We start from the raw sequence: 20,562 nt of genomic DNA, 5'->3' as shown, positions 1-20,562 counted from the left end.
TACTATTGAAAACCGGAGCAGTTAAGTACAAGTCAGCTGACCAAGTCTTGTGATAGCTAAACGCAGCTAAACGAGCTAAAAGCTAAACTGGCTCTGGGTAAACTGACGACGACTGAGGACTGAGGACTGAGACTCGCCCGAGTGTTGGATTTTACGTGTGTCAGTACTACAATCCTATTTCTTTTGTAAGTTTTTATTTTATTGTAATAAATATCTCTTGGAGTAATTGACTTATACTATTATTTAATATTACTGTGTAGATATATATATATATATATACATATAGATATTTTTTAAAAAAATATTTGCGGCTATTGATCGTCTACGCCATAGTCCGTCTGAGATAAAATTATCTCATTATTTTTAATTTAACGCCCGCGAATTTTATTTTATTTTAAACTAATATTAATTATTATTTAATTAATACTGTTGGATACAATGTTATTTTTATTTTTACAATTTATTATAAATATAATTTAAGTGGTATATTATTTTATTGAGGCACTCGCGCACTAGCTGGGCTACGCCTACATTTCGAATTGCTCACGTGAATCCACAAGTACATATTCATTTCTAACATATTATTCAAGGACGTAGAAATTTTTTGTTATTTATAATTCTACTTATTTGTTTATTATATTCATTTAATAATAAAATAATATTAAATGTTTTATTAAATATATTACAGATCGAAATAGTAAAAAAATAAAAAAAAGTAATAATGTCAACTCTACAAAAAATAGTTAACGAGCATCGTGAAGGAAAATTTGGATATGTTTACGCAGTATCTGGACCCGGTAATTACTATATTTATTTATTTATTTATAATTTATTATTATTATTATGATAATAATAAATAATTTGATAAATTTAGTCGTTACGGCGGAAAAAATGTCTGGATCAGCGATGTACGAATTAGTACGTGTCGGTTACTACGAATTGGTTGGAGAAATAATTCGTCTAGAAGGTGATATGGCGACAATTCAAGTATACGAAGAGACATCAGGTGTGACAGTGGGTGATCCAGTGCTACGAACTGGTAAACCCTTGTCTGTTGAATTAGGTCCAGGTATTCTTGGAAGTATTTTTGATGGTATCCAGCGTCCACTTAAAGACATAAACGAACTTTCTGGGTCAATTTATATTCCTAAGGGTGTAAACATACCTTCACTATCACGTACCGCTTCGTGGGAATTTAATCCACTTAATATTAAAACTGGTAGCCATATGACAGGTGGTGATTTGTATGGTATTGTTAATGAAAATACTTTGGTTAAACATAAAATGCTTTTACCACCAAAAAGTAAAGGAACAGTAACTTATATTGCACCTGCTGGTAACTATACAGTTGATGATGTTATTTTAGAAACAGAATTTGATGGTGAAAGAAATAAATATACCATGTTACAGGTTATTATTATTATTATTATTATTATTATTATTATTATTGTTATTATTTTAAATTTAATTTGTATTAATTGATAAATTGATAATAGGTGTGGCCAGTACGTCAACCAAGACCAGTAACTGAAAAATTACCAGCAAATCATCCTTTATTAACAGGACAACGTGTCTTAGATTCATTGTTTCCATGTGTACAAGGTGGAACAACAGCTATACCTGGTGCTTTTGGTTGTGGTAAAACTGTAATATCACAAGCATTGTCGAAATATTCAAACTCAGATGTTATTATTTACGTTGGTTGCGGTGAACGTGGTAATGAAATGTCCGAAGTACTGCGTGATTTTCCAGAGTTGACTGTTGAAATTGATGGAGTAACTGAATCAATTATGAAACGTACCGCATTGGTTGCAAATACATCAAACATGCCGGTAGCTGCTCGAGAGGCTTCTATTTATACGGGTATTACTCTGTCTGAGTACTTCCGTGATATGGGTTACAACGTTTCAATGATGGCTGACTCAACTTCTCGTTGGGCTGAAGCTCTCAGAGAAATTTCTGGACGTTTGGCTGAAATGCCTGCTGATTCTGGTTATCCTGCTTACCTTGGTGCACGTCTTGCTAGTTTCTATGAACGTGCTGGAAGGTATTTTATTATTATTATTTATTTTTTTTTTTATTTTTTAACTTTTAATTTTTATTTTATTGAATAATAATATTTTAGAGTTAAATGTCTTGGTAATCCTGATCGTGAAGGATCAGTAAGTATTGTTGGTGCAGTATCACCACCTGGTGGTGATTTCTCAGATCCAGTTACCAGTGCAACACTGGGTATTGTTCAAGTATTCTGGGGTCTTGACAAAAAATTAGCTCAGCGTAAACATTTTCCTTCTATAAATTGGTTGATTTCGTACAGTAAATATATGCGTGCTCTTGATGATTTTTACGACAAAAATTTCCAAGAATTTGTGCCACTACGTACTAAGGTAAAGGAAATTTTACAAGAAGAAGAAGATCTTTCAGAAATTGTACAATTAGTTGGTAAAGCATCACTTGCTGAAACAGATAAAATAACTTTGGAAGTTGCTAAATTGTTGAAAGACGATTTCTTACAACAAAACAGGTAAATATTTTATTTTATTTATAAATAATAACAACATTAATTGTATATTTCTTATTTTTAATTGTTTAGTTACTCATCATATGATCGCTTCTGTCCATTCTACAAAACAGTTGGTATGTTACGTAATATGATTGCATTTTATGATATGGCTAGACATGCCGTTGAATCAACAGCACAATCTGATAACAAAATAACATGGAATGTTATACGTGACAGTATGGGAAATATATTATATCAATTGAGCTCTATGAAATTTAAGGTAATTGTTTATCAATTAATTATATTTTTTTATCCATTATAATTTATTTTATTAATTATTTTATATTTAAAATAGGACCCAGTTAAAGATGGTGAGGCTAAAATAAGATCAGACTTTGATCAATTGCACGAAGATATTCAACAAGCCTTCAGAAATTTGGAGGATTAAATTATTTTTGTTGATCCATATAAAAATCACTATTAACAAAAATAATAATAAATATATATTTATAATTTAATTGATCAATTTTAAAAATAAGTTAAGTGAATGTATACAAGTGAGAAATTATAAATCAATCTTAATTATTATTTAATAATGATAATAATAATTTTTTAAAACTTGAATTTACATTATTCGTAAAAAAAAAGTAAACTCACTTCTATACAATAACTATAAAAAAATATTATTATTTAAATTTGTTTAAGATGCCAGTTGTTTAGGGTCGTTCCAATAAACCGGCATACAATAATTATCATTCAAAATATTAATTTTTTAAATCTAAAAATAATTATAATATTAATAATATTAAAATGCATTCCGGATATTTTAATAACGTGTGTAGATTAAAGTAAAATGGTAAATTAACGATTCCACCTGATGCCTCGATTCAAAATAATGATAAAAAAATTATTGTATATATTGACTATGAAAAATTTTATTTAAAATTAAATATTTTAGAGGCTAATTTATTCATCGTTTGTGAATTTTTATTTTTTTTTTGGTAATTTAATTGATGATAATAGTTATTAATCGAGACAATAAATAATAATATAATATAATAAAGGTGGAACGTCCTTAAACGCACTATGAGCTGGTAATCATGTGCAACAATATCAATTTTAAAAAAGTTTAAATATAAAAATATTGTTAAATATATTTCTTATACTTTGAGAAATTATTAATTAATTTAATCGGTTACGTTTTGGTTGTAATTGAAAATAACGAAAGAAAATTCATATACAAGTTTTAAAATTTAAATAAATATTAAACAATAAATAAATCAATGGAAAGTATAAACGTTAAAAATAATAAATGTTTCGAAACAGCTTTCCCTATAAATTAAGTATTAACATTGTATCATATTACGTTAATAGTGTAGAATTTAAATAAAACAAATAATAATAATAGTAATAATAATAATAATGTTGATACGTTTAAAGAAAGAAATATAAGTATAAAGTATGCTTGATGCTGTCCAAGGTGCTGGTTCTTGTCATCTATATAATTCAATTATTATTATATTAATACAAAGTAAAGTTAAAAAAAAAAAATGTTAATTCACCAGCGCTTGTATTATTTCCATTGTACGATATGTAAAAAAGAAAATAATAAATCGAGTAAATAAACAAAATCGTTTATTTATTTTAAAATTAAGTTTAAAGCTTCAATAAACTACTATTTTCTTAATAGTTGGTATCAATAAATAATATTATTACTTGATTACTTTATTGTTTAAATTGGATACAATTAGCAGTTAGAGTTGATTATAAAAATAAGTCAAGTGAAAATACACATGTTTTAATATATGAAGCAATATGATTCTTTAAAGTTAAACAGGCTTTCAGATAGGCAAATACTTTTTTCGGATCAAGTTGTACGAGTATCCCAAGTTGGTGGCACAGTAGATCACACGAAGCGATGAGTGGGCCCCAGAATTGGGTCCTTATATTTGAAAAGAAAAGGCAGCACGTGAGAAAATGTTCCACGCTTTCATTTTCCTGCAGATGACATAATGAGCAGATATTACGTGGGTGCAGTTTGTGTGTATGTCTATCAATCGTGATATGGCAAGAGTATATATTAGATAGTCTAAGGTGGATTAGTGGCTTGATAAAATACATAGGCATGTTATCGAAGTGCGGCACTTTAAAAAGTGGAGAAGACAAGATTAACTGACATGCAGAAGATTGTCTGTAACGTTCAGCGTCAATCTTTCGTAGATGATGGTCGAATTTAGCTAAAATTTCCTTCTTCTTGGCTTTCCTATGGGAGGCGTCCAAGTTATTCAAAAGCTCAGATTCCTAAATGGAGAATAAATAATATTGAATTGGATTTAGCGATTGAGTGAGTATCTGGATACACAGATCATTTTTGATTTTATGAAATTACAACGCTAAAGTTTAGCTTGTAAAATTGTATTACTAGAATTAAAAAGGAATAATGAATGCAATTAAATAAATTGATGTAATTTCTTTTTTTTTTTTTAATAATAATATAACAATAACCCCGCGATATATACATTAACGATATATTACATTTCTATATAATATAATTGGATAATTTTTTTAAGCTTAATTATTAATTACTTTGTCTTTCATTTTGTTTTTTTTTTTTAAATTGTACATGGGATAGATAAAATTTATATCATTGCTAATTATCATTATTATTATTACGTTAAATAACTATTGGAAAATTTTTTTCGCAAGCATTTAATTATTTTACTGTTTTATTTAAATTTTATCAATAAAAATAAGATAAATATATTAAATTATCTAACAAAACAATTATTTTATTTTTAAAAAATATAATTTCACGATATTAATTTATCTTGGCATTTATAAATCACAGCCATGCCTTATTTTAGTCTGAGATTACATCAAAATAATAATTATTTTATTTATATTTAAATTTATTTAATTGACCAACGATAATGCATAAGCTACGATAAAAAATTATCAAATTGCCACTTTTTTTCGTTAATATTGTATTACCCATGTACAATTATATGTCTAATAATTGATAAATTTAATTCATTAACAAGAAAAAAAAATCGTTCATCTTAATAATCATCGATAACAAACGGTATAATGGCGTCTAAATATTAATATTTACATTTACAATTAAAATCATACTCTAATTATAAACAGTAATAAAAAGATAGAGAGATATATTCCAAGAGAGAACTGGCAAATAATAGTATTAAAAATAAAAACAAAATTATAATAATAATAATAATAATAATAGAAATGTATTAGCGATTAACTGATAACTATTTAAATAGTTGTTAATTCAATTAGTATTTGTTACTACAACATTAACTCTGCGTAATTGTTCATTTTCACGTTGTAATTTTTGTACAAGTTGTTTTAGTGCCGTAACTTCTTGACGTAATTTTTCATTGTCACGTAGACATTGTCCTAGGCCTTGATTTGCAGCACGTAATTCACCAATATATTCACATGCTTTTGCCAATATTCCACCTTTACTCTAGAAAAAAAAATAATTAATAATTAAAGACTCTTTGTGTTTTGATAAATAATACATGTACATAGATATACATTAATAAATTTGTGTAAATTTTTAAGGGTTTACTTATTTCTAATAGATTTATTTTTACTGTAAAATCAATCCACTATTTGTAATAATTTAAAAAAAAAAAATGAGAAAATTACCTGGGTTTCGTAATTTGTTTTTCCTTCACTGCTACTTCCATTACCGTTACTATTACCTGAATTATTACTACATTCAGGTATTATTTTACCAAGTTTTGCGATCCAATTATTTATTTTATCTCTACGTCGACGTTCAACTTCATTGTGTGTTGCTCTTCTTTTATCATCACGCTAATAAATTAATAAATAAATAGATAAATAAATAGTTTAAAAAAAAAAAACATATGTATATATACCTTTTTGAGACCAGGAGTATTATTATTTCTGGGTGTTTCAATTTGCAGTGTCGTAGTACGTGGAGCAAGGGATCTTGAAGTTGGGGAAGTCGTAAATACCTCATTAGTACCACCGACAATATAAAATTGTCCATTGATAGGTGATGTTAATACTTGAACAGCATTGTTTCCATGCTGTTGTACTGGTAATTCAATTTCATTACTAACAGTATTACCATTAACTTGAACAACCCGATAAGCTAGAGCTTCCTGATAACGTAATCCATCATCAGGTACTCCGTCTCCTGCTAGAGGATCAAATGCTTCATCAGCGATGAAACAACACAAATTTATATAATTATCATTGGTTTTAAATAAAAAAAAAAAAAAATTTAATTAAACATGAAATAAATGGAATTGATACTTACAATCACAATCAACTATTTCAGCTTCTTCAATAACAATACTTGTTTCATTATCATCTTTTGAATTACCACTGTACATAAAACAATAACAATAATTAAAAATTAAAAATTAAATATATTTATTATATTTTTTTTTCACATGTATAGACGTAATAATTTTAAGCTGTGTATAAATAAATAGTAGCAAAAAAACAAAAAAAATAATAAGTAAATAAATAAATAAAATAAAATGATATGAAATAAGTGCGCACTGTACACAGATGACCTTGACGGAAATAACGATACGATTGTTGAAATAATAAACGTTATTGTAAAAAAAAGTTACTTATTAATAATATTGGGTTTATAGGTTACCTGACGTCTTGTGGATCAAGATGACTGTCAAGAATGTCCATTATTTTTTAGTTAAAAAACGTTTGAATTTGTCGAAATTCACGTGAGCTGGTCACGGGACACGGCAACGAGGTCATGTGGTGCACAAGATGTCGGGACTTTAAGCGCGCGCATATGTTATCGTTGTCGTTTTTTTTATATATGTTACCTTTCTCTCTCTGTCTCTCTTACCCTTGTACCAGCTGTCCAGCTTCTTCTCCTTCAACGGCTTACATCATTATCTTTATCAATTATTGTTTTTAATTCATAAAACACCAGATAGATGTCAATGTTGTCGGTAAGGTAAATCGCACAATAATAGTTACAGTTACAGTAATCTGCAGTATATGGAGAAATTGGAAAATTTAATTTTTTTCATTCTGCCTAGTATTGATGATCCTGATGATTATCATCTCTAATTTTTTAGAGTCCTAAAATTCATGATCCTGAAGTTAGCCGACCTCCAATCATTTTTTGATTTTTTTTTAAACAATAAATTAGAAAAAAAAAAATATTTAAAAAAATTGCATCTATAGTTTTTTAAATTTTTTACATGTGTATATTTTTAATTTCTTATTGTTTTGTAATCGATTTGTTGAAAAAAAAAATCTGTCTATCGGTTGACCCTACGGGCCTGCCCAAAACTTGCCGCTGTTTTCGAGCTTCTTTAGCTCGAAAATACTTTGTATGCCGTTGTTTTCGAAAAAAACCGTTTTTTTTCGCATTTCTTTCTCCCACGATATCTCCCGGAGGATTCAACCGATTTTGATGGTCGAGGCGGCAATCGATGTATTTTACTGAATTCTAGAGCTGATCAGATTTTGGAATCGTTTAGTTGAGTTGTTTCAAAGACATTCGCAAATAACTGTTTTTTCCACTTCTTTCTTTCGCGATATCTCTCGAACAAATTAACCGATTTTTATGGCTAAGGCGGCAATCGATGCGTTTTACTAAGTTCTAGAGCTGATTAGATTTTCAAGTTGATCGTTTAAGTCGTTTTTGAGAAATCAATAAAAAACTAAAAAAAAAAAATAATTTTTTTTTTTCGTTATTCGCCAATGTTTTCGAGTCTACTTGATCAAATGATCTGAAATTTCCAGGAAAGTTGATGGCCAACAAGCACTTTCGATTGCCGCCTTGACCATCCAAATCGGTTCTTTAGTTAAAAAGTTACAAAGAGTTTACATGCATACACACACACACACATACACACGTACATCCTTCTGAGAAGAGTAATAATAGCTTCCTAGGAGCTCAAAACGTCCACATCTGATGAAAACTCGATTTTCGAAAATCGGAATGAAAACAATAACGCCGAATTTTTTGAAAATCATCGATTTTCTTAGCGGGAAGTTAAACATCGGAAATTTATTAATTGACTGTTATTTTCAGGATCATTCGAACTTCTAGGAATATGTCTCTGGAAAGTCCCCATACGAAAAAAATATATATTCGGATATATATTTTTTTCGTATGGGTCTAGGCATTCTCTTTTATGTATCAATCGCTCAATTTTTGTTTTATTTTGCTTACTGATATCATCCCGATCGCATCATTTTCGAGCCTCTTCCGATGTAAAACAATAAAAAATACTGAAGGAAAAAAAATTTTTAGAGTTGTACACTATATATTATGAAAATCAAATAATTTATCGAATTTGACGAGTATTTCAGGTCACTCATAATAAACATGATATTTTTATTCATCATAATTTATTTTAGTTATTACTAAAATACAAAAAATAAATTATCTTGTTTAAATTGGTTTTTAAAAATAATTGCACAAAAGTTTTTTTTACATAAGGTAAGAGACCCATATATACTGCTCCAATTAAATGATTATAGATTGTTAATATTATAAAAATTGTGAAAAAAAATTTAATACTGCATACAACAATGTATTAAAAATGGAATTTATTTTACAAGAGCATAACGTAATACACTGTAAAAAATTCGCGGAGTGAATGCGGATTAAATCCAGAGTGAATGAATTTTTAATTATTCACTCCCTTCGGAGTGAAATTCACTCCGCAGGGGAGTTTTCGCGGAGTGGATAATTTTTTATTAATTTAATCCCTCCGGAGTGAAATTCACTCCGGAGGGGAGTTTTAAAAATATTATTAATAAAATATAACTCCACTAAGTAAAATCGAAATAAAAATTCACGTATTACAGTACTGATCAACCGATACGCACACACACACACTTACGCACACACCCGAACACACATTCGCACACACCCGAACACACGCACGCACACATTCGCACACACATCCACAGACACACGCACACAGCCACACGCACGCACTCGCACTCGCACACACACGCTGTTTAACTGTTTAATATAAATTAATTTAAATGTTAAAACTCCGGACCGGAGTGAATTGGGAGTGAAATAAAATCCGCGTCACTCCGAGATCACTCCGCTAAAAAAAAACTCCCAATTCACTCCGCATGCGGAGTAATTTTTTTCAAAACTCCGGAACTCCGAGTGGCGGAGTGAATGTGGAGTGAATTTGGATTTAATTTCAATCCGGATTCACTTCGGATTTTTTACAGTGTATAATGCATTTTATATTAATTATTGTAAGTTTTATTTTTGTATAAGGTAAGAGATCTAGTACCCGATCACTCATGTATTTGTATTTGTATATCTACATTTAGTATTAGAAATACATTAAATTTTCAGGTGCAGATCTTGTGAAAAATTGTATATACACCAACTCACCACGAAGAAAGATAGGATGATAGGAATCGCATTCGACTCGGGTAAGCAATTATACACGCGGGCTGGAATATCGTATTTTCCTCATATTTTTTTTTGTATCTAGTATATTTTATTATATTTTTATTAACACATTAACATGTATATATTGTAACGAAAGTCAAACTGATATTTTTAAATAGATATTTGAATATCTAGAAAATAAATGTCTTCTTCTCTTGTTTTATAGAAACGCGATGAGAGTCTAGAGTTCTAGACTTTAGAGTCGGTCATCTATATATATTGACAACTAAACAGCGAATATTTGTATCTAAATAAACATTCTTTTCTTTGCTTTTCTTTAGATTTTATCGCTGTAATTTTCATGTTATTATTTCTGATTTAAGTGTATATCAGGAGCTACAGTAGTGTCTCGCGCCAAGGACACACGTTTAAATCAACACATGTAATGTGTCAATAAGTGTCATGGCGCGAGCCTACCGTGTCTCTATACCGTAGACCGAACGGTATTTAGCTCTAATTATTGTAATATAAGTTATAATAATTTATAATGCTATATTGATATTATATTTTTGAGTTGATTAGAATTAAATTTTAACAAATTTTTTTAATGCTAAAAATTTCTTATTGAATAAAAAAATTAATATAACTCTTATACTCGTTTTTTTTCTTTATCAAGTTCTTTGTAGTACGTTATATGATGAGTAAGATAGTTTAATCAGCTACAAAAAAATAAATTAATATATTTCGCGTGCCAAATGCCAAAAGGGCGTATTACAGCAATTAGATAGGGATCCATGCCAAACGGGCGTATAAAAAAATTTTTTTTTGCCATTCTTTTCAGAATCGCTCGAAACGTAAAGATCCGTAGAAAAAAAATTTTTGACGTCCTAACGCCAAAAGGGCGTATCTTAAAATATACGCCCTTTTGGCTTTGGAAATTTTTTTTTCATTTTTAGGTTTAGAGCATGCTTACAAAACAATTGGCACAAAAAAAAAAATTATACGCCCTTTAAGCATTTGGCACGCGATTTATTAAATAAATTTTATTTTATAATTAATATTTTTAGTAAATTGAATACCGTTTTAAAAGAATCATATGATATTTTAATTATATGTCCACTTGAAAATATAATTGGTTTTAATCCACGATTCATTATAATCATTAAGCTTTTAACACTCGATGTGTCTAAATTAATCCAATCAGTATGATAAATAGCGTCACTTAATGTTGAACTCTAAATAAGTAAAAAAAAAAAAAAATAAATAAATAAAATAAAATACTAGCCCGAAAACATTACCTACCACTATTGTCACTTGATTACCAGCTGCACAAAGAATAAAAATTTCCATTAACATACAACATAAATAAAGTATAATACTAGTAAATTCAGTTGTAAAAACATCTAAAAATGCTAAATTGTAAACGCTGATACACAATACAATTGAGCTTATAAAAAATTGAAGTAATATAACTTTATCGAATGTCTTATTTATTGTATCAGCTAATCTGTAATTATTAAGTAAATAAATATATATCTATATGTGGTAAATTGATATGAGATACTTGATAAATATAACTATGTTTTAATAAAATGAATAAAAAATTCAACTTAAGTATAATAAGATGACACTTGACGTAATCCGCAATTAATTTGTTTTCAATTTTAAAATTATTGTAACTCTTATCATTAACACCATTCCATTGGGTTAATTTAAGAGTATCGACTAAATTTATAAAACGATACTTCAATATTTCTAATTTAGCGGTTATTTGTAACATTAATCCAGGAACAAGTGTATCAAAACCAATGTCTGAATTAGCCGACAAACAGACACTTATTATTTGATAACCATAAGCAACCCAGTATAAATAACCGTGTGAATAATCCCATGGTAAATACGTATTGTATGGTAGGGTACCAATAGGTAATTGTAATAAAAGTGTACCGAACGTTACCATAAATACCGTAATTTCAGTTAATATTCCATAGAAAAGTGTACTATGCCTTTAAAATAATAAAATTTATTAACATCACCCCCTTTTATATAATAACTTGAGTATTATTATGAATTAAAATATTAATATAAATATAATATACCAAATAAGACGATCAACTTTTTGTTGAATAATCATCTCATCATTATTTAACGGTTTACATGGCTCACTATTGAGTGTATCTATTATCCAAATAATTTTATTACGACTCCATATAATATTAGCTATTTTACCACAAATAGCAAAAATCGAGAGTAAAATAAAACAGTCACTTGTAACATCACCAATATCTTTAGTTGTAAGAATTAATCCAGCAATACCAGTTATTGTAAATGAATATATTAAAAAAAATGTTATGAATGTACGAAGTCTGTAGTAATAGTTAAGTATTGGTGAGTTATTGTATTCTGTTGGTTTCCAAAGTCCAATAGCTTGTAATACAATGAAGCTCCCTGGAAGTATGGAGTACATATTATATATAAAATAATATATACTGTTGTTGATAAGGGTGGATAAATGTTATATGCTTTCCCTTATTTCCTTTTTCATTGTTGCCCCGATACGACTGCAGTCGCCAGTATGTCGCTTACAATTAAATATTTATACGCGACAATTGTCTTTATTGTATAGCTTCATGCAGTATCATATATTACAGTTATTAGCTATAAATAATTTATTATAGTCCATTTAGGAGAACAATCAAAATAATTGACGATTAATAATTTAAAATGTAATTATTATAACAAGATAATGCTAGACAATTATTATAATAGTATAATATATCTATTGTGAGGAGGATAAGACATATATGTTGTCATTGACTTATTGCCATTATGTCGGCTTAGTACAATCTACAATATTATACCTTTCAACATGATATTTTATACTTCATTTCGTTAACATAATATCAAGACTATCTTTTTATATTTATATGAAATGAATATTATCCACTTGTAAGTATAAAAACATAAACGGTTGTATAAATTATATTTACACTAAATTTATTATTATAAAAAAATTCTGATGGTTATTTTTTTTCATCTAATAGGTAATATTATAAATGTGTATATATATTAGGGTGATTCATTTCCGCAAAAGTTTTTTTTATTTTAAGTCCTCAAGCAAAATCTCAATCTACATCGAAAAAAAAAAATTCTCACCAAATATGAGCTCTTAATTCCAATGCTAAGTACTGAGACAAATCGCCTTTTTGCTTGGCGATTCTAACCAGCAGCCACCAGGATTCGCGGGTTGAACCCTGGCTTAGGCTGGCCTCTACGAATTTTTTAATTATAGGACAGAGCAATGGGCTAGGGTTCTTACTTTGTAAGAACCCGCACTTGTCCAAACTCGGCAACGTATAAAAAAGCTTATCAACTCACCTCACGGCTTATTATAATTATAGATTATTCTTATAAATAGTCGAATTACTATTTGTAACTTAATTAATATTTATTTTATCAGACTATTCGATAATCTTACCAGTAAAATAGGAAATAAATAGAATGAACAGATAATAGATACAGTGAATGATTAACAATTGCAATGATTGTTTATTGCCAATTATAATAATAAAAATTACTTACAAGAAAGTGCAAGCGCTGGATATAATGTAGACAGATGCGTGGCACAGTATAATTTTATATTGCGAGTACATCGCCGGTAATGTACAATAATATTTTATTGAACTAACTTTGTTTATAATAATCAGTACACTTGGACAGTAAAGTATGTCGCAAGAGAATTGCTAGTAATACAACTATAACGCAAGTTAATTTCCCGATTTACAAAGTAGTTGGCCGTATTAACTAAGTCGCAAATAAATTGCTAGTATATGACAGTAAAACTAAATCATACGTCTTATCGCTAATTGATCCAGGATCGAAGTGATTGACCAATAATTTTGGGCGTAGGGCTAGTCTTGACTATGAGTCAAGTCGCTAAAGTCCATAGTTTCCGAGTTATAATCATTTTAATAATTTGAAAAATAAAATATCAATTATAATTTTTTTTTTACATTATATTTTTCAAATTATTAAAATGATTATAACTCGAAAATTATGGACTTTAGCGACTTGACTCATAGGACTTTTTTCGAAGGGAATAAAATTTCCTATAAAATTTCTATCAACATTTTTGATGTACTTTCATTGGTTTATGTTCTGCAAGCCAATAAACGTCAATTTCATAGGAAAAATGAGTTCCGCAACGGACACAAGTGAAACAGCTGGAATAACAGCTAAATAACTATGGGCACTTTTGAAGAACACCAAATGCCCTACAATTTGCGACCAAAACCACCTTGATATCATGAAATGCAGCTGAGTATTAGAAAGTTGAAAAAAAAAAATTTAATTTACGTGTATTTTAAATGGGAAATCTTTGAAATCAAATGGCAAGTACTTAGCATTGGAATTAAGAGCTCATATTTGGTAAGAATTTTTTTTTTTCAATGTAGATTGAGATTTTGCTTGAGGACTTAAAATAAAAAAACTTTTGCGGAAATGAATCACTCTAGTATATAATATATATATATTATGGTAGTATGAAAATTAATTACTAAAATTAATATTACAACAGCAAAAATTGAGAGTAACATAAAACAGTCACTTGTAACATCACCAATATTTTTAGTCGTCAGTATTAACAATAAGTTAATAATTTTGGTTTAAAATCGGTTATGGACATATATATAATACAACGTATGATACTCTCCATTTAAACTTTCAGGTGCTCTGTTACCTTTACTACCTGTATACAATAAAATCGAGGGTACTCATAATTTTCTATATTTTTTTCTCTACAACTTTTATTTAGCACTTTTCGTCAAAATTTATTAAATTGTTCGATAAAACGCTAATCAAAAGTGTTTTTTTTTTCTTCACCTGTCTAATTGAAATTTCACCTTGATTTTTTGGTATATGTTTTGCAATCATGTTCCGAAGCTTACCTCAAAAAATCAGACCTGGCTGGACCTGTTTCCGTTAAGGGGGTCTATTTGACTTGACTATATATAAGCTTATAACTGCATAGACAGTCTGCCATGGCACAGTAATGTCTTACTACGGCAATAACAAATACAATTATTATATTTTTTTTGTTAATTTAATTTATTTATTATTACAGAATTATAAATATTATTCACTAATGGATTCATTTTAGAAAAAATATTCATATACACTGTAATATCAATAATTTCCAATAGATTAAAAAAAACATCTCTTTAAAAACCAATCAATGAATCAATTTTTTTAACAATGACTATTAAATTTTCTTTTATATATCGATTATATAGGAATAATATGCTCATAGTAATATTGTGACAAATTAATATCCGGAAGATTTTTTATATTTATAACATCAAATTATAATATTGTAAACATATGATGACCCACATCTTTTTATTCTACAAAATACATGTGATGGCGTCGATGTACTATTAGATTTGTTAGTTCGTAATAAACATTTTATGTAAAATTTTTTTTAGCAAATATTTGAATATAACTGAAGAATTTTACAATCCAATAAGGAATTCTTTTACAAAAAAAAAAAAAAAAAAAAAAAAAGCAATTTTTTTTTAAAGTAAAATAAAAAAACTAATTGACATGAATTCGATTTTCTATTCAAGCTTAGCAATGACAATAATTATTGAAACGGTATTTTAATCATGCAGTAAATTCATAAGTGTAAACATTGTATAATTTTCGAAAACTTTCTCTACATTTAAAAATTTCCAATCACGATCGAGCGCTATTAATAACTAATTGCAAAAGTTGTTATTTTAAAACTGTATACTACAAAATTTTTTTAATCGTTCGATAAAATAATTAAAATATAGGCCGGAAGACAAAAAATATAATGAAGCCTACTCAATAACGCATTTACTCAATGTATCATCTATTGTAATAAATCACTAGCGTAATATTTTGCGCGCAAACGCGCTCGTGTAGTTGTTCAAACATTTATTTTAAAGTATATTTTCGTGTCCTTTGTATATTTTTTAAGCTTTTGACAAATCACGTTGGGAATAGCTTGCCTTCACATATATTTCATCTAGATTTTATCATAGGATATTTTTTAAACTTATTTGAAAGAATATACGGCATATGTAGACAAATTATATAATTGAAACTAATTTGCAGCTGAACCAGAGCTTGACTTAGAACTTGATTTAGAGTATGAGCTTGAATGTGAGCCAGCGCCGCCTGAGGATGGACCATTAGAACGAGCTCCAGAAAATGATTTACTACTGGCCGATGAATGAGAATTGGAGCTTGAACCAGCCTCAGAAGATCCTTGTGAACCTGATCCAGAGTCAGTAGAAGATCCAGAGGATGCTGAAGAATTGGCGCTTGAACCAGCCTCAGAAGATCCTTGTGAACCTGATCCAGAGTCGGTAGAAGATCCAGAGGATGCTCCGGAATTGGCGCTTGAACCAGCCTCAGAAGATCCTTGTGAACCTGATCCAGAGTCGGTAGAAGATCCAGAGGATGCTCCGGAATTGGCGCTTGAACCAGCCTCAGAAGATCCTTGTGAACCTGATCCAGAGTCGGTAGAAGATCCAGAGCTTGCTCCGGAATTGGCGCTTGAACCAGCCTCAGAAGATCCTTGTGAACCTGATCCAGAGTCTGTAGAAGATCCAGACGATGCTCCGGAATTGGCGCTTGAACCAGCCTCAGAAGATCCTTGTGAACCTGATCCAGAGTCGGTAGAAGATCCAGAGCTTGCTCCGGAATTGGCGCTTGAACCAGCCTCAGACGATCCTTGTGAACCTGATCCAGAGTCTGTAGAAGATCCAGAGCTTGCTCCGGAATTGGCGCTTGAACCAGCCTCAGACGATCCTTGTGAACCTGATCCAGAGTCTGTAGAAGATCCAGACGATGCTCCGGAATTGGCGCTTGAACCAGCCTCAGAAGATCCTTGTGAACCTGATCCAGAGTCGGTAGAAGATCCAGAGCTTGCTCCGGAATTGGCGCTTGAACCAGCCTCAGACGATCCTTGTGAACCTGATCCAGAGTCGGTAGAAGATCCAGAGCTTGCTCCGGAATTGGCGCTTGAACCAGCCTCAGACGATCCTTGTGAACCTGATCCAGAGTCTGTAGAAGATCCAGACGATGCTCCGGAATTGGCGCTTGAACCAGCCTCAGACGATCCTTGTGAACCTGATCCAGAGTCGGTAGAAGATCCAGAGGTTGCTCCGGAATTGGCGCTTGAACCAGCCTCAGACGATCCTTGTGAACCTGATCCAGAGTCTGTAGAAGATCCAGAGCTTGCTCCGGAATTGGCGCTTGAACCAGCCTCAGAAGATCCTTGTGAACCTGACCCAGAGTCGGTAGAAGATCCAGAGGTTGCTCCGGAATTGGCGCTTGAACCAGCCTCAGACGATCCTTGTGAACCTGATCCAGAGTCAGTAGAAGATCCAGAGCTTGCTCCGGAATTGGCGCTTGAACCAGCCTCAGAAGATCCTTGTGAACCTGACCCAGAGTCGGTAGAAGATCCAGAGCTTGCTCCGGAATTGGCGCTTGAACCAGCCTCAGAAGATCCTTGTGAACCTGATCCAGAGTCGGTAGAAGATCCAGAGCTTGCTCCGGAATTGGCGCTTGAACCAGCCTCAGAAGATCCTTGTGAACCTGATCCAGAGTCGGTAGAAGATCCAGACGATGCTCCGGAATTGGCGCTTGAACCAGCCTCAGACGATCCTTGTGAACCTGATCCAGAGTCTGTAGAAGATCCAGACGATGCTCCGGAATTGGCGCTTGAACCAGCCTCAGACGATCCTTGTGAACCTGATCCAGAGTCGGTAGAAGATCCAGAGCTTGCTCCGGAATTGGCGCTTGAACCAGCCTCAGAAGATCCTTGTGAACCTGATCCAGAGTCTGTAGAAGATCCAGACGATGCTCCGGAATTGGCGCTTGAACCAGCCTCAGACGATCCTTGTGAACCTGATCCAGAGTCGGTAGAAGATCCAGAGCTTGCTCCGGAATTGGCGCTTGAACCAGCCTCAGAAGATCCTTGTGAACCTGATCCAGAGTCTGTAGAAGATCCAGACGATGCTCCGGAATTGGCGCTTGAACCAGCCTCAGACGATCCTTGTGAACCTGATCCAGAGTCGGTAGAAGATCCAGAGGTTGCTCCGGAATTGGCGCTTGAACCAGCCTCAGACGATCCTTGAGAACCTGATCCAGAGTCAGTAGAAGATCCAGAGCTTGCTCCGGAATTGGCGCTTGAACCAGCCTCAGAAGATCCTTGTGAACCTGATCCAGAGTCGGTAGAAGATCCAGAGCTTGCTCCGGAATTGGCGCTTGAACCAGCCTCAGAAGATCCTTGTGAACCTGACCCAGAGTCGGTAGAAGATCCAGAGCTTGCTCCGGAATTGGCGCTTGAACCAGCCTCAGACGATCCTTGTGAACCTGATCCAGAGTCTGTAGAAGATCCAGACGATGCTCCGGAACTGGCGCTTGAACCAGCCTCAGACGATCCTTGTGAACCTGATCCAGAGTCAGTAGAAGATCCAGAGCTTGCTCCGGAATTGGCGCTTGAACCAGCCTCAGAAGATCCTTGTGAACCTGATCCAGAGTCGGTAGAAGATCCAGAGCTTGCTCCGGAATTGGCGCTTGAACCAGCCTCAGACGATCCTTGTGAACCTGATCCAGAGTCTGTAGAAGATCCAGACGATGCTCCGGAATTGGCGCTTGAACCAGCCTCAGACGATCCTTGTGAACCTGATCCAGAGTCGGTAGAAGATCCAGAGGTTGCTCCGGAATTGGCGCTTGAACCAGCCTCAGACGATCCTTGTGAACCTGATCCAGAGTCAGTAGAAGATCCAGAGCTTGCTCCGGAATTGGCGCTTGAACCAGCCTCAGAAGATCCTTGTGAACCTGATCCAGAGTCGGTAGAAGATCCAGAGCTTGCTCCGGAATTGGCGCTTGAACCAGCCTCAGAAGATCCTTGTGAACCTGATCCAGAGTCGGTAGAAGATCCAGAGCTTGCTCCGGAATTGGCGCTTGAACCAGCCTCAGACGATCCTTGTGAACCTGATCCAGAGTCAGTAGAAGATCCAGAGCTTGCTCCGGAATTGGCGCTTGAACCAGCCTCAGAAGATCCTTGTGAACCTGATCCAGAGTCGGTAGAAGATCCAGAGCTTGCTCCGGAATTGGCGCTTGAACCAGCCTCAGAAGATCCTTGTGAACCTGATCCAGAGTCGGTAGAAGATCCAGAGCTTGCTCCGGAATTGGCGCTTGAACCAGCCTCAGAAGATCCTTGTGAACCTGCTCCAGAAGTGGTGTGTGAACACGAGCCCGACCCTGCTTGGGACTTGGAGCGGGCACCAGAGTGTGACTTCGAGTGGCTAGCCGATTTGCTATTTGATCCAGAGTTGCTTTGTGCGGCAGAGTCGGCTCCGCTTTGGGATTCGGCATGAGAATTATCACTGTCTCCTGATCCAGAGTCACCATCTGAACCAGAGTGCTTGATATTATGACATTTTCTACCTCCACGATGTCTTAGGTGTTTTAATCTTCTCATTTTTTGCAACAGTCTACAGTCGTCTTTTGATGGTTTACATTCATTGCTACAAGTTGCTGCCGTAGTGTGAATAGTCGCGACTATGACTGAAATTATAAGTATTTTATTAAAATGCATTATAAATATTTGTGATTATTATAGAATTTTGCAAATTTATTTACTACAAACCTATGGCACTTAAAGCTATGAAAGCAAGCGTGTATCCCCTCATTTTTTATTGTTGTTATTCTTTTAAAAGAACTTTAAGTGATTACTTAGCTTATTTCAGTTACACTTGTGCCAAGCTCTTGATGCGTCGACTTTTATACTTGCGAAAATAATTAATATTCTACCCCTTTTTTTCACCTTTCCGAATATTTGCACTTAGATAAAACAATGATTCTCAACCTGTTGCACATATGGCAGACATTATTTTATAAAACACTCGTGCTTATTATTCTGTTAAATCAACTGAGCTGGTACGCAAATTAAAATTTTCGGTTTTGAGAAACTTAACGGCATTATTATCTTTTTTCTTTTTTTTTATTTCTTCATATTTTTTAGTTTGTTTTACAATTTGTATTAATAAGGGATCCCACAAAAACGCATTTGATCTGTGAAAATGTTGTGCCACGTATATTTCTTTGCATTGTATTTAATTTAGATTTAGATAACTACAGTTATCAGTGATTTAAATTTTTCCAATTAAAAAAAAAAAAATCATCTTCCGCCGCTTTATCTGTAAATAACTTTTAAACCAAACATCATAGTTGACTTTTAATAAAAGCGTTGTAGTCATTGACTAGTTATTATTTTAACTATTTTTGTTTATCATCCGATAACTTTAATGTCTTTAAAGAAATGCCGAAAAAAAAATGTCTGCGCTTTTCACCTCAGATAACTTTTGGTTGATATATACGTCATATAAACATTTTTATTTTTTAATTAGATATTTTTAAACTTAAAAATTTCCTGTGTCCAGAAAAAAATACACAGTTGTTTCAAACTTAATTTTCAGAAGCACTTATTTTACGCGATAGACTATTTAGTTTTTCGTGATTTAATAAGAATGTAACGTAACTTGAGATTAAGGTTCAATCAATAATTATGTCGATTACTAAATTTTTCGAATTTTATTGATTTACAATA

At 32.1% G+C, this 20,562-nt stretch overlaps 4 protein-coding genes across 9 annotated transcripts; 1 reads left to right on the top strand and 3 right to left on the bottom strand.

The window, feature by feature from the left end:
* Positions 1-27: 27 nt before the first annotated feature.
* On the top strand, positions 28-4,134 carry LOC130671601 (V-type proton ATPase catalytic subunit A). Of its 2 annotated transcripts, XM_057475596.1 has the most exons (8): positions 28-185; positions 689-797; positions 875-1,410; positions 1,497-2,047; positions 2,126-2,524; positions 2,594-2,783; positions 2,859-2,975; positions 3,156-4,134. In XM_057475596.1, exons 2-7 carry the CDS (start codon positions 722-724, stop codon positions 2,949-2,951), a joined length of 1,845 nt encoding a protein of 614 aa, XP_057331579.1. In that variant the 5' UTR covers positions 28-185; positions 689-721; the 3' UTR covers positions 2,952-2,975; positions 3,156-4,134. The 2 variants fall into 2 exon arrangements, with proteins under 2 accessions (XP_057331579.1, XP_057331578.1); XM_057475595.1 differs by having other exon boundaries at positions 29-185; positions 2,859-4,134.
* An 875-nt stretch (positions 4,135-5,009) lies between these two features.
* On the bottom strand, positions 5,010-7,329 carry LOC130671605 (upstream stimulatory factor 1). 3 transcript variants are annotated; one of them, XM_057475603.1, is made up of 5 exons: positions 7,170-7,329; positions 6,819-6,886; positions 6,412-6,698; positions 6,176-6,346; positions 5,010-5,990 (listed from the first exon to the last, which is right to left on the bottom strand). In XM_057475603.1, the coding sequence occupies exons 1-5, from the start codon at positions 7,208-7,210 to the stop codon at positions 5,793-5,795; spliced, it is 765 nt and encodes a 254-aa protein (XP_057331586.1). In that variant the 5' UTR covers positions 7,211-7,329; the 3' UTR covers positions 5,010-5,792. The 3 variants fall into 3 exon arrangements, with proteins under 3 accessions (XP_057331586.1, XP_057331584.1, XP_057331585.1); XM_057475601.1 differs by having other exon boundaries at positions 5,011-5,990; positions 6,412-6,719; XM_057475602.1 differs by having other exon boundaries at positions 5,012-5,990; positions 6,412-6,713.
* Positions 7,330-9,004: 1,675 nt separating this feature from the next.
* On the bottom strand, positions 9,005-12,482 carry LOC130672323 (odorant receptor 46a-like). 2 transcript variants are annotated; one of them, XM_057476842.1, is made up of 5 exons: positions 12,014-12,482; positions 11,525-11,920; positions 11,217-11,421; positions 10,994-11,149; positions 9,005-10,633 (listed from the first exon to the last, which is right to left on the bottom strand). In XM_057476842.1, exons 1-5 carry the CDS (start codon positions 12,379-12,381, stop codon positions 10,586-10,588), a joined length of 1,173 nt encoding a protein of 390 aa, XP_057332825.1. In that variant the 5' UTR covers positions 12,382-12,482; the 3' UTR covers positions 9,005-10,585. The 2 variants fall into 2 exon arrangements, with proteins under 2 accessions (XP_057332825.1, XP_057332826.1); XM_057476843.1 differs by lacking the exon at positions 9,005-10,633 and having other exon boundaries at positions 11,000-11,149; positions 11,213-11,421.
* A 2,969-nt stretch (positions 12,483-15,451) lies between these two features.
* On the bottom strand, positions 15,452-20,517 carry LOC130672319 (fibroin heavy chain-like). Of its 2 annotated transcripts, XM_057476830.1 has the most exons (3): positions 19,603-20,513; positions 17,697-19,520; positions 15,452-17,540 (listed from the first exon to the last, which is right to left on the bottom strand). In XM_057476830.1, the coding sequence occupies exons 1-3, from the start codon at positions 19,643-19,645 to the stop codon at positions 16,042-16,044; spliced, it is 3,366 nt and encodes a 1,121-aa protein (XP_057332813.1). In that variant the 5' UTR covers positions 19,646-20,513; the 3' UTR covers positions 15,452-16,041. The 2 variants fall into 2 exon arrangements, with proteins under 2 accessions (XP_057332813.1, XP_057332812.1); XM_057476829.1 differs by having other exon boundaries at positions 15,452-19,520; positions 19,603-20,517.
* Between the last annotated feature and the right edge of the window lie 45 nt (positions 20,518-20,562).

Source organism: Microplitis mediator, chromosome 7, assembly GCF_029852145.1.
Source record: "Microplitis mediator isolate UGA2020A chromosome 7, iyMicMedi2.1, whole genome shotgun sequence".
NCBI lineage: Eukaryota > Metazoa > Arthropoda > Insecta > Hymenoptera > Braconidae > Microplitis > Microplitis mediator.
This window is presented reverse-complemented; position numbering and strand designations above follow the sequence as displayed.